The sequence below is a fragment of the Lepidochelys kempii genome, chromosome 5 (genome assembly GCF_965140265.1).
Source record: "Lepidochelys kempii isolate rLepKem1 chromosome 5, rLepKem1.hap2, whole genome shotgun sequence".
In the NCBI taxonomy this organism is placed as follows: domain Eukaryota; kingdom Metazoa; phylum Chordata; order Testudines; family Cheloniidae; genus Lepidochelys; species Lepidochelys kempii.
Genome location: NC_133260.1, coordinates 1,889,332 through 1,903,081, shown reverse-complemented (window position 1 = coordinate 1,903,081; position 13,750 = coordinate 1,889,332). Strand labels below are relative to the sequence as shown.

Genomic DNA, 13,750 nt, shown 5'->3' with positions numbered 1-13,750 from the left:
GTGGCGTCTTGTTCCAACAACGAGGCTCAGAGTGGAATCCAGTTGCATTTTGCTCTTACTCACTCAAAGAAGCAGAAAAACAATATGCACAGATTGAGAAGGAATGCCTGGCAAGAGTATGGACATGTGAGAACTTTTACAGATATCTGTGCGTGGACAGGATTCATTTACACTGTTAACAGACCATAAATCATTTGTAACCCTCATTAACGGAGAAGACCTGGACCAAGCACTGCTGAGATGCGAGCATCCGTTGCTAAGGTTAATATGACTTAACCCAATTGCTCCGTATGTTCCTGGGAACAATCTGGCGGTAGCAGACACTCTGTCACAGAGCCCATCATCGCGCACTCTGTGAGCTCGAAGATGATGTAAAGGCATTTGTGGAGTCTGTGGACGCATGCAGACCAATGTCAGAAAAGAGACTACTCCAGTTACAAAAAGCAACCTTGACAGACACACAACTTCAGGAAATTCTAAGTTACATTGGGGCGGCTGGCCCAAGTAGCTCCAGGATAATAATGAAGTGACAATAGACTTCTTTGCAGAGCATGGACAATCAAGAGAATCAAATGGACTCATGATTAAAGGCATTAGCATTGTTATTCCAAATGAAATGAAAGAGGAAATCCTAAACCTCATCCATGAAGGACAGTGAAGATTACCTAAATGCCGTGAACAGGCCAACCAGTCAGTGTGATGGTCGAGCATCAACAAGGCCATAAAGAATAAAGTATCCACATGTGAACATTGCAGAATTAACAGACCAACACAATACAAAGAACCTTTAGTAACAACACCGCTACCTGACAGAGCTCGGGAAACCATCCCTCAGCAGAGCCCAGGGTGCCACGAGGCACCGGGTGGTGGATCTGTTTATTTAAATTGCCTAATAACAAGTAAATTCTTAACTGCAGCAATAACACACATAACTGATCATGCAAATCAAGGTTCACTCTGTCCATTCCGAGGCAGCCAATGAGACCAGATATTTATTCCTTCGTGTCTTAAGTCTGATGCACGGTTCTCCTATGTACCAAAGGGTGATGTGCAATAAACAATGTATTGATCATTGAACCAGCTTGCAAAAAAATTCCAGATGGGAACATTCTTGCAGGCCAGCATTTGGCGCCTGCCACGTGACCTGGGTGTTTAGTTTCCTGAAGCTACTAGGAAATGGAATGAAAGGCTCTGGTTCACTTGCGGTTTTCTTGGTGTAAATTATAAACAGGACTAGAATGCAGGAATTGAAAGAAACCACTCCTGCTCACTTCTCATCTCACCTCTGAGATTTCTGGTGCCAAATCCATTTTAATTTAATTGGAGTATCTTCAAAGCAGATTTTCCCGTAATGTACATGATTCCCACTAAAGGCTGCTGACAGCTGAAGCCAGTTCCTAGTTCTCAATACTGTCCTCTTGAGTTTGGGGTCCCTACTGTCTCCTTTGTAGGTGGAAGTGACTGTCAATGATATTGGCCAGATGTGTGGGTAAGGGACCTCTCTAGAGGCTGATGTGAATGCCTGAGGAAAGATGCTTCCATGGTGAAGACTCAGGACTGGCACTCAAAATAACCTATTCCCAGCTCTGCCACAGCCTCACTGTGTGACCGCGGGTGGGTCGTTTAACCTCGGGGTGTGATGGAGATGATGTTATTCCATTACTTCAGGCCCTGCGATGTGGAGGGAGCCCATTTATGCACATAACCTAGAAATCACGTGCTTTGAATTAACGAGCCAGCCTTAACAGTAGCCTAAAAATGGTAACATTCTGATCTTGTGATGGGAAACATGAATCCCCATCGTGCCACGCCCACAGACAACTGTCTGATGGCAAGAGACATACAGCGTTGTTTAAAGAAAACAAAAAGATAAACATTTCTCCGACTTCGTGGAGTGCAGCCATGAGTCACTGACTGGGAGACGTGTGCCTGGATTTCCGTGAAGGAAGGGTTTCATCTCTGCTCTGCTCGAGCACTTTAGATTGGCTTGTACAATAGGATGGAAAATCGAGCTCATGCAGAAGAGGGTTGCTCCTGTTTTTGTGTCTGGACATAGAGAAGAGTTAAGAGAGCCTCTGAAATGGCGTTATCCACAACCACACCAGTGTGGTGATACTGACCCCCTGCCATGCCGATAGACGCTTCTCAAGGTGATGGCTTGTGCACAGGAGAGGGACTGGATTAGTGAGCGGATTGACAGTGCCCACTGGTTTACCTTAGAAACAGCTATGCGATAAGAAGCTATATGCCACCAATTAAAATGCATCCCTGCTTGGCACGGTCTAAAAGCTGATTCTGTGCAACATCTGTTCAATTGCCCATACTGGTGGAGCTGGAACACCTTCTAGCAGAGAGATGTGCACATCACAGCAACCATTACTGGCCCCCTTGCTGGCTTCTCCGCTGAGAATCCAAGGTCTGAATGGGCCATGGAGACATCCTTAGAGGGGACCTTTCCAGAGCAGGGTTCCGATGCCTTGGAGTGACCTTGAGTTCATGCTGCTGGTACTAACCCTGTTTGAGAAGACTTCAGTCTCCAGGACTCAGACACTTTTCACCAAGAAAAAAATCACATGAAAAGAAAATCCAGTGCACCCTTTAAACCATAGCAAGGGGGGAAGTCACTGTACTTCTGCTTGAAAGCCTATTTTGTAATGTGTTTCCCCAGACCAAGGAAACCACTTCTGGGCCTTCTTGCCCCTCCCTATCCCCAGTTGTTGAGCCTTCTCTCAAACCTGTGCTTGGTGCAGAGAAGCCCCCATTGGCTCCATCTCACTGGCTTTTCCCAGTGTGTCTGTTCATGCTTCGATAGATGATAGCCACTACCTGGTGTTCTGACTCATCACCTGAATGTGGTCCACCAACACCCTCACACACAGCATGTCGGACTGTCCTCTTTAAAAGAACACCTGCACTACGATAAAGTTCACTGGGGAGATGCCGTGCATGCGGGCCCGGGCTCTCTAACTGGTAGGGCCCAGACAATGGGGAGCTGATTGATCTTCTCCATCTCAGTGAGATAACACCTGACCTATGGAAACAATGACAGATGTTGTTTTGGTTACCACACTCCCTGGCTACCCAGCAAGGTGCAGGCTGCACTGACAGCTGGCACTATGTAGCTTAGTGTGGTTACAAAGCAGAGACGGATCTCACCTGGAATACCTCAAACTTTGGGGAAGTTCATCTCTGGATCCCAACTTCATGGGCTGGGCTGGGATTTTATCAGAGCACTGGATCAGAACTCCCTGAAGCTTTGAGGAAATTCAAACCAAGGTCTGTGTTAAGTAGCTTGGGCCTTTCTCTAGTTTGAAGAGGTTAGAGGTAGGAATGGCTATTGTATGGACGGCCTGTAATTAAAAGAGAGAAGATGGAAATGTGACCCCAGGGCAATAACAATTGTGAGTCGCCAAGAGAACACTCTTGCTGTATTAGTGAATGGCTGCTGAGATACATATTCAGAACCATCTTTGTAGATGCATCAGATCCAGTAGCTTTTTCAGATCCCCAATTTACGAGCTGTTTAAGCAGCTAATGGAGTGGAGCTTGGTAAAACCTGCAGGGCCCTGTTATGGTAAACTAAGAGGTCCAGATACCACTGTATGAAATAAATGTGCAAAGTCGGAATGAATGTTGTATTGGTGTCTGCATCAGCATGTCACTAGCAAGTGACTCAATGGACAGGTCTGTGCAGTGCCCCAGGGACTTCTGAGCTTGTTAGTGAACTTATGCTACAAGGCCTGGCAACCTTCAGATCATTTGGCTTTTTCCAGTTCTGCATTACCCCTACCCTGGCCTTGCATTGCCCTTTCACTCTGCCAACAGTGCCAGTCTCCTTCCCCTGGTAACATGTCACTGTGGCCCCTCTCCCATGGCACCTGAGCATGAAACTCTCTCGTTGAGTGAAATTACAAGGCCCTCTCCTCATTCAGATCCCTTCTAAGGACTCACTCCTGCCATGATGCCTAGAAGGGATCCAGCTGACCTATGCTGACAAATCTGAGGATAATTATGGATATTTTATAGAGTTTCTGTATTTTTAACACTGCATTAACCCTATATTGCTATGAGATGGCAAAATGCCTTGAACACACTACCCCACAGTTGTACTCCTGCCTCCCTTTCAATGTCTGCCTCCCAGCCTGCTGTCTGTCTGTCTGTCTACAGGATAGCAGCTGATCCCTGTTTGCTGGTTGGAAAGCAGCTAGCATATTGTGGATGCTACCAGAAACAAACAAACAAACCGGTAAAATCTTCGCTGTGTGCCAGTTACAAAGAGCATAAAAATGTGTCTCCCATAATACAGGAAAGTGTGTGTGTGTGTTTGGGGAAAAGGAAATGTTTTTGAGTGGCTGCTGTGAACAATGTTATTGCTAAATTTAAACCCGTAAAACCCTGCTGAACTGGGTTGTGCTGCAATTTCTTTTCCTGTTTTACCACCCATTTGTTTGCTTTTTGTTTCCACAGAACAATTCAATTAAAACATCGAAATACAATTTCTTCACTTTCCTGCCTCTCAACCTGTTTGAGCAGTTTCAGCGAATAGCCAATGCTTATTTTTTGTTCCTGCTGATTCTTCAGGTATGAATTCACTCTCCTTTTTACCAGAACTGTCTGGCCTCTTCCCAATGCCTGGCTGTGGGTTGACTTGGACTAAAGCAAGTCAACCCACAGCCCAAGCAACTGTGCCCATAATGTGAATTAGCATCTTATTAAAACCCAAAAGCAGAGACATAAAACAGGGCAAGAAAGGAAACTCGTCCTGACGAGGTCTGGCAAACGTGGTACAGTTCCTCTCCGGCGGGAGTGCCTGTTAGACATGCTGGCTTGATCCCAGGGAAGGGAAGATTTTGTTAATATTGAAAAGACGTTGTGCCCATTTTTCGTCTCCTGTTCTACAGGTAAGTGTTGCCAACTGCTCTTGAAGAAAAGGAGGACTTGTGGCACCTTAGAGACTAACCAATTTATTTGAGCATAAGCTTTCGTGAGCTATAGCTCACTTCATCGGATGTATACTATGGAAACTGCAGAAGACATTATATACACAGAGACCATGAAACAATACCTCCTCCCACCTCACTCTCCTGCTGGTAATAGCTTATCTAAAGTGATCATCAAGTTGGGCCATTTCCAGCACAAATCCAGGTTTTCTCACCCTCCGCCCCCCCCCCCCCCACACACACAAACTCACTCTCCTGCTGGTAATAGCCCATCCAAAGTGACCACTCTCTTCACAATGTGTATGTGAATCAAGGTGGGCCATTTCCTGCATAAATCCAGGTTCTCTCACTCCCTCACCCCCCTCCAAAAACCACACACACAAACTCACTCTCCTGCTGGTAATAGCTTATCCAAAGTGACCACTCTCCCTACAATGATAATCAAGGTGGGCCATTTCCAGCACAAATCCAGGTTTTCTCACACACCCCCCCTTTTCCAAAAACCACACACACAAACCACACACATAAAAAGCAGGAGAGTGAGTTTGTGTGTGTGGTTTTTGGAAAGGGGGGGGGGTTTGAGAAAACCTGGATTTGTGCTGGAAATGGCCCACCTTGATTATCATACACATTGTAAAGAGAGTGGTCACTTTGGATGGGCTATTACCAGCAGGAGAGTGAGTTTGTGTGGGGGGGGGCAGAGGGTGAGAAAACCTGGATTTGTGCTGGAAATGGCCCAACTTGATTATCATACACATTGTAAGGAGAGTGATCACTTTAGATAAGCTATTACCAGCAGGAGAGTAGGGTGGGAGGAGGTATTGTTTCATGGTCTCTGTGTATATAATGTTTTCTGCAGTTTCCACAGTATGCATCCGATGAAGTGAGCTGTAGCTCACGAAAGCTCATGCTCAAATAAATTGGTTAGTCTCTAAGGTGCCACAAGTCCTCCTTTTCTTTTTGCGAATACAGACTAACACGGCTGTTACTCTGACAACTGCTCTTGGGTTCCCTCGGATGGTTTCCCCCTGCAGCACCTAGTGAAACCCGTCCTTATCAATCTTATTAAAAGACAAACTGCTGGTATCTACCAACTTCATCACCGGAGAGCCTGGGAGAGAGCTGACTTTGCAAACACTAACATTTTCATGAGACTGGGAGTGTTACAGCAAGGAGCTTGCAGTTAATTTACAAAAAACGGAGCAGATTGCTGCTCTGTACTCAGAGCAGGGGGTGGAATTGCATGCTGGGGCACGTAGGCTTTAATAAAGGAGGTGGTAGCAGAAGGCACCAGCGTAGAACTCTAAGGCTCATACGGGTCCCTGGGCTGAAGTTTGCCCATTCCCGATAGTAGTGTGTCTCTGCCCTAAAACTGAGCATATCTCACCAGCCTATATCAGCGTCTCTGCACCTTTGTACTTTGCTCAAACAATGATAAAAGGCATGTGCTTTGTCATTTCTAAACCATGTCTCTTAACCCTGCTATCAAAGAGCGTGGCCCTCATGGAGGACTGATTCTAAGGCATGTTTGATGTTTTTAGTTTGTCTTTTTAGACTCATCCAAGCACAAACAAGCCTGGCACATTGTCCTGTTAGAATCACCTTTGCCATGCTCAGACAACTCAGAAATGACTGAACAGAATTTTACTAAATTTAAATCCCTCCTGTAACAATGCTGGCTTTGGTGGGACCCAACTGAGAGTACCAATTCAGAACAAGTTGCTCAGAGCAGGGCAGTTACAGCCCAAGGCTGGGGTTTCTCCCCTTCTAAGGCAAACCAAACCAGCCAAACAGAGAGGACTTTGGTTTTACCCCACTGGCTAACCATAAGTCACATAAGCAATTCCCTTAGACACTCCAGTTTCCCACTTGTTATGGGGACAAATGGTTATGAAAACCAATGCCACAGTAAAAGAACAAAGGTTCTCTCGGTCCCAAAGGACCAAGCCCCAGACCCAGGTCAATATACATGTAACCCTTCTGCCCGTCAGAGTTGGCAGCAACAAGGGCCGGGTTCAATATCTAGGGGATCCATTCCAATAACACAATGCAAACCGGCTCAAGCCCCCACCCAGTGACCTGGGACAAATCTATACCACCCCCGCTGGGCGCCTCCGAGAGGCGATACTTCCCCTCTCGCAAGCACATAGTCTGAGTGTAGCAAAAGTCTTTTAATAACAGAGAGAAACAATGTGGCATTATGTTGGGGAAACACCACCAACAGGATTCATAACACAACCCATGAGCAAAAACAACCCCACCCCAGGCAAATTGGGGCATGCCCTTTTCCCTTTGGTTCTTGAGTCCAGCAACCCCAAAAGTCCAATGCCCCAAAAGTCTCTGTCCCTGGTCAGGGCAGCCCCAGAGTTCGAAAGTTTATCGGCGGAGCTTTACCTCCCAACCTGGGTGGAAATGGGACGGGGGTAAGAGGCACCTTACGTGATCTGAAGCTGACCGCCCCATAGCTCCATAGCGGCGCTCCGCTCCGCCCCGCCCCGCCCCGCCCCGCCAGCCGCCCCACAAAACTCCTTCACGCAGCTGCACTCCACTCCACCAGCCGCCCCACGAACTCCTTCGCTCAGCTGTGCTCCGCTCCGCCAGCCGCCCCATAAAACTCCTTCACGCAGCTGCACTCCACTCCACCAGCCGCCCCACGAACTCCTTCGCTCAGCTGTGCTCCGCTCCGCCAGCCGCCCCATAAAACTCCTTCACGCAGCTGCACTCCACTCCACCAGCCGCCCCACGAACTCCTTCACTCAGCTGCGCTCTGCTCCGCCAGCCGCCCCACGGCTCCTTCACTCAGCTCCACGGCCCACAAGCAGCTCCTGCCATCCACACACTGCTCCGCGTCGAACTGCTTCACCAGCCGTCCCGCAACCTGCTCCACAATATATCTTCAGGCTCCCCCACTACTTAACACAACACTCAGTGATTTCAGCTCTTAGGTGAATTCAGCTTATAGTAGGGGAGCCCCAGTGCTGGTGCACTGTCAGCCCAAAGTGAGCTCAGCAGCCTATAACTAGACTTCTAATGAAATCAAAATTAGCTCTGATATTCCACAGTGGAGAGAGGAGGAAGTGCAATCAGCATGTAAGGCCCTCACCAAAGGGCCCATGCCACCAAGTATTAATACTTGTTCCCAGCCTCTCTCCATTCACACAGTTTTGGAACCCATGACCCTTGCCTAGCGAGTGCTACTTAGATGATGGTGAATCCCTCCATCATAACAAAAGGCCACATACAGTTCCAAGCACAGTTCCCATAATCAGGGTAATAACAATTTATTCTTCCTGCCCCAATAACAGAGACACTGGGGATCCCACAGCAGCCAAAGTGACCATTTGGGCAGCTATGGTCTCATTCTAGGCATGGTGGGTGTGCCTATGCAAATGAGATCGGCCCCTGAAGTTCTTTTCCACAACTTGCCACACCTCACCACCAGATGTCAGGGTGGAGCTCATCCTGACACTGCTTACATCCTCCCCCCAGCCGAGACTTTGTCGTCCCGACAAATCACACTCCCTTTATACCAACTCATTGGTTTCCTCCAAAGGGCCTCAGGAAGCCCACTTTAGCTTCCACAAGCCTGTGTGCTAAATGTATTGGCTCCTCACTAGTCACCCCAGGTGCATCATAAGTTAACCGTTTCACTGGTCTTATCACCCTGTCTCGTCTATTGAGAATCTCTGTTGCCGAAGTAAGGGGAACATCCTCTTGAGTGATGGATGGAGAGGCTTCCCTGGAGGGTCCCTCGGCTACTGGCGTAGGCCCCTGCACTCCTAGTTCTAACGCTGGAGGGTCCAAGGTGCCCAGGACATCCTCTACCTGTCTGTCCCCATTGTCCAATAACCTGTGTGTGTCATCACAGGGGGGTCTCATCAGCAGCACCGGGGTATCAGAAAGGGGCCTAAATAGTTCCGCCATTGGGTTTAGGGCGGAAGAGGGAAAACTCTCGTTTGGTTCAGCTGATCGAGACTGAAATCTTGTCTCCATCCCAGGATACACCAGGGTTGTGTCTTCCTCCTCAGACTCACTCTCAGATGTGCAGAATAGGGGTAAGTTAGCTGCAGGGGGCCCACTGTCTGTGTTGGATGGTGGCTTTGGTCTAGCACCTCTGTTCTGCCCGGCGGCCCTGCCGTGGCCCATCTCACAAGGGGTGCTTACCAATTCCCCCACAGGGAGCAAAAGGTTTCTATGCACCGTCTTTATTTGCCCTGGACCGTCTTCAGGTTTGATCTTGTAGACCGGCAGATCTCCCAGCTTTTCCATCACCAGGTAAGGTATTGCCTTCCATCTGTCAGCTATCTTGTGTTTGCCAGCAATACCCAAATTTCGCAGCAGGACTCTGTCCCCCGGCTGGAGCTCCTGCGAACGCACTCTAGCATCATATCGATGTTTGTTGCGGTCTGCGTTCTTCCGAGCCGCAGCGGTAGCTAAGCGATAAGCATCCCGCAGCTTTTCTCTTAGTCGGGATACATATTGCTGATGAGTTTCATAGCTATCTCCATCCTCTGATACACCAAAGCACAAGTCTATGGGTAATCTTGGTTCTCGCCCAAACATCAAGAGATATGGGGTGACTCCCGTAGCATCGTTCTTTGTGGCATTGTAGGCATGCACCAGAAATGCGACATGCTGGCTCCAGGTTGCCTTCTGCTCTGGTCGCAAAGTTCCCAACATATCTAATAGGGTTCGATTGAACCTCTCTGGCTGAGGATCACCTTGGGGGTGATAAGGCGTTGTCCTAGACTTTTTAATTCCTGCTATCTTCAGCACCTCCTTCAGAAGGTGACTCTCAAAATCCCGCCCCTGATCAGAGTGTATCCGAGCCGGGAATCCATAGACTGAGAAATATTTGTCCCACAATACTCGAGCAACGGTGGTGGCCCTCTGATCACGTGTGGGATATGCTTGTGCATACCGTGTAAAATGGTCAGTCACTACTAGAATGTTTCCAACATTCCTCTTGTCTACCTCTACAGACAAGAAATCAATGCATACCAACTCCAAAGGTTTGTTGCTGGTGATGTTCTTGAAATATGCAGCCCTTGTGGGCAGAGTTTTCCTTTGAACACATCGAGCGCAAGTCTCACATTTCCTGCGAACATCTTCAGCCATTCGGGGCCAGTAGAACCTACTACGAATAAGTTCCAGGGTCCTCTCCATCCCTAAATGCCCAAAGTCATCATGCAGGGCCCTCATGGCCAGGGCTCTGTACTTTTTTGGCAGTACTAGTTGTGCTCGTTGTTTTTGTAAAGGGTCAGTGGTCATTCGGTGTAGCACTCCCTGAATCAGTTTTAGTTTGGTCCATTCTCTCAATAGTAGTTTACCCTCCGGGTTAGGTGGGACAACTGCAGCTGGGCTTCGCCCCTCCCTTTTGGCAAGTAGTGTATCACGAATGTCAATATCTTGCCGCTGGGCTTCTTGCCAGTCAGCCGCATTGAGCATGGGCAAAGGAGATTGGTCTAATGCAATATAGTTCACCGAAGCAGAAGGCATGCATTCAGGGGGCAGGCCCAAAGCTTCTGCAACACATCCCTGAAAGTCTTCACGGGCCTCTGGCTCTCGGCGACTCACACTGCAAATAGCTCTCACTCCATCTGTGGGTATCACAGCAACTTCTGGAGCCTGCGGACGCCTGGACAATGCATCTGCATCTACATTGCTTCTCCCTGATCGGTACTGAATGCTGAACTCATAGCTAGCCAAGGCGGCCACCCATCTCTGCCCTGTAGCATCCAGCTTAGCACTTGTTAACACATAAGTCAGTGGATTGTTGTCTGTCCACACCTGGAACTGAGCATCATACAAGTAGTCTCGAAATTTCTCAGTGATGGCCCATTTCAAGGCCAAAAACTCCAGCTTGTGGGTGGGATAGCGAGTTTCACTATCAGACAATCCTCGGCTGGCAAAGGCTACAGGTTTACATTTGCCTTCCACTTCCTGGTACAGGACTGCTCCCAGACCCTCCAAACTGGCATCAGTATGCAGGATAAATGGTTTGCTTGGGTCGGCAAAAACTAGGACTGGAGCATGAGTTAGGCAAGTAATGATTTCTCGAAAAGCCCTTTCACATCTCTCATCCCACCGTGGCCCAAATGGTGCAAAGGGGCCATTGTGTCTCTGCACAGGAGGCTTTGGGGACCTCCCCTTATTCTTGGACTTAGATTTGTTCTTGCTGGACTGATGTCCCCTGGTAAGATCATTCAGAGGCTTTACAATCGTAGCATAGTTTTTCACAAATCTGCGGTAGTAGCCACTAAATCCAAGGAAGGTCTTGAGTTCTCTGTAGTTACTTGGACGTGGCCATGTAGTGAGTGCTTCTATTTTATCAGGATCAGTACTCACACCTTCTTGGGACACAATGTGACCCACATACTTCACTGAGGTTCTGCAGAACTGGCATTTGTCAATTGAAAGCTTCAGACCATAATCCTCCAACCTATCAAGCACTTTAAGAAGTCTTTCTTCATGCTCCTCTAAGGTTCTTCCAAACACAATCAGGTCATCCAAATAAACTAACACTTGCAGTAAATTCATGTCTCCCACAACTTTCTCCATGAGACGTTGAAAGGTGGCAGGTGCTCCAGAAATCCCTTGGGGCATGCGTTCGAACTGATAAAACCCTAATGGGCAGATGAAGGCTGTCTTCTCCTTATCTTCTTCTCCCAGAGGGATCTGGTAGTATCCACTTCGAAGATCCAACACAGAGAACCACTGGCTTCCCAGCAAACAGTCTAAGGCGTCTTGCACTCGAGGCATAGTGTACTGGTCGACCACCGTACGGCTGTTTAGGGTGCGGTAGTCAATACACATCCGGATTTTCCCATTCTTTTTGCGGACTACCACAATGGGTGAGGCGTATGGGCTGCGGGACTCTGTAATGATGCCATTCGCAGCCAGCTCCTGAAGATGATGTCGCACATCTTCCATCTCAGAGAGAGCAATCTTCCTAGATCTCTCCCTGAAAGGTCGAGAGTCATGTAGTCTGATATTGTGCTCTACTCCTTTTGCACATCCCACATCCCACTCATGCAGTGAGAACACCTTGGATCTTTCACAAAGTTTCTTCCTCAGGCGATCTTTCCAGTCCTCGGACACTGGTGAATCTCCAAAGTCAAACTTTGCTGGGTCTATTGCCGGAACTGGAGTTTCATACTGGGGTTTTACAATCGACTCAGGCTCAAAGAGGTCTGCTATCTTTTGTCCTTGCTTCACAAAAATATCACGACTCGTTTCATTAGCAATCAGTATAGTCACCCTTTCCTGGGCTTCAGCAGGCAGGGTTATGACTCCGCTGGGGACCAGCACTCCTTCAGGGAGCTCTCCTCCCATCGGCTGCTCTATCATTGCTAACGTCCCTTTACTGCCTTTCAGACAGGTACTCATGACAAGCACTTCTTGCTCCGTCCTTGCAGGCACTACTAAGGGGGCTGTGCCCGCGTACTTCAGTGCCCCAAGCGGTAGCTCAGATGTGTCCCTTTTAGCGCTCTCAATTTTCCTATAGGCTTCAGCACAAAGCGTATGGATCATCAGGGTATTCAGGTACTGGTCCCCAGCCCGCCTTCTGCAGTAATCCGCGAGTACCTTGAAGAGACTGGAGTTGGTCCCTATTAGCACAGACACATCAGAAGTCCCTTTAGGATCAGGGCATATTAAGGCAGCTGTGTCTACCTCTTCTCTTACCCCAGCAACCTCCTCTGGGAATTCCAGGTGCACTATGACATACCCTTGATAGGGGTATTCATCCATGCTGAGGCCACATAGGCCAAGGCCAGTCAGTGGCTGTATAGGCAGGTGCCTAAGCATCTGTTGGTAGAATGACTGAAATATAATAGTCACTTGAGATCCAGTGTCAAGCACTGCTTTACACTCCACCCCTTCGATCCTCACCATGACCTCTGCTCGAGGCCCTATCAGTCCTGCAGGGATCCCAGCTGGACAGTCTTTTCTGGGGGAATCTTCAAATCCTGCAGACCTGGGGGGTCCCCGTCCCCAGACCCTCTGGCAGCTACCGGATCTCTCCCAACTGATCCTCAGCTTTCCATACACTAAGGAGGGGTTTTCTTCATTACGGCACTTGGCAGCACTGTGTCCATCCTGACCACATCGGTAGCAGAAGAATTGACCTTTCCCCCTTCGCCTGGGGGGGATGGTGGCTCTAAGTGCGGGCTTCTCAATCGCCACAGTTTGAGGCTTCTTATTCCTAGAAGTCTTAACTCGGTCAACGGTACTTTGCAGCTCAGCTATCCGTTCCGTCAGGACCTGCATTTGTTGGGCAAGTTCCTCTCTGGTGCTCACCATCAGTACACTGGCCATTTGCAGTGGTGTTGTGCTGGCTGGCTCCGATGTTTGGGCTTCCCAAAACTCACTGGCAGCCTGCCTTTCTTCCTCCTCTCGGACCTCTTTTATCAGCTGGGAGTAACTTGGGGGATGTTCCCGTCGTTCTCTTAGCTGGAGATGAAGTAGAATCGGGTTCTGATACTGAGTTCCTCTTACAATTTGAGCCAGTCTAGTCTGATCCATCTGCTCAGCAGTCACTGCTCCCCTCATGACAGCTCTCTGAAGCAGTCTCTCCAGTCTCTGTATGTAGGCTGAAGCCTTCTCGCCCTTTTGTTGTCGGGAATTAAGGAACTTACAGTAGCTGTCTTCAGGGCCCTCTACGCTCCCAAAGTTGTGTTCAAGGGCCTCTAGGCAGTCCTTCACACCGACCCCAGGGTCAATGAGCTTCAGGGTGCGAATCACATCTAATGCTGGGCCGCCAAGGCTCTCTATAAGGCATCTTCGCTTTTCTGCATCTGGTACGGCCC

General features: G+C 48.6%; 1 protein-coding gene across 3 annotated transcripts in view; it reads left to right on the top strand.

Annotated features, from left to right (window-relative positions):
• Positions 1-13,750, top strand: part of LOC140911063 (phospholipid-transporting ATPase ID-like) — a 131,064-nt gene that overhangs the window by 48,849 nt on the left and 68,465 nt on the right. For all 3 annotated transcript variants that reach the window (XM_073343294.1, XM_073343293.1, XM_073343296.1), the window contains exon 4: positions 4,468-4,581. In XM_073343294.1, the coding sequence (XP_073199395.1) occupies positions 4,468-4,581 (114 nt within the window). The remainder of the gene's footprint in view (positions 1-4,467; positions 4,582-13,750) is intronic.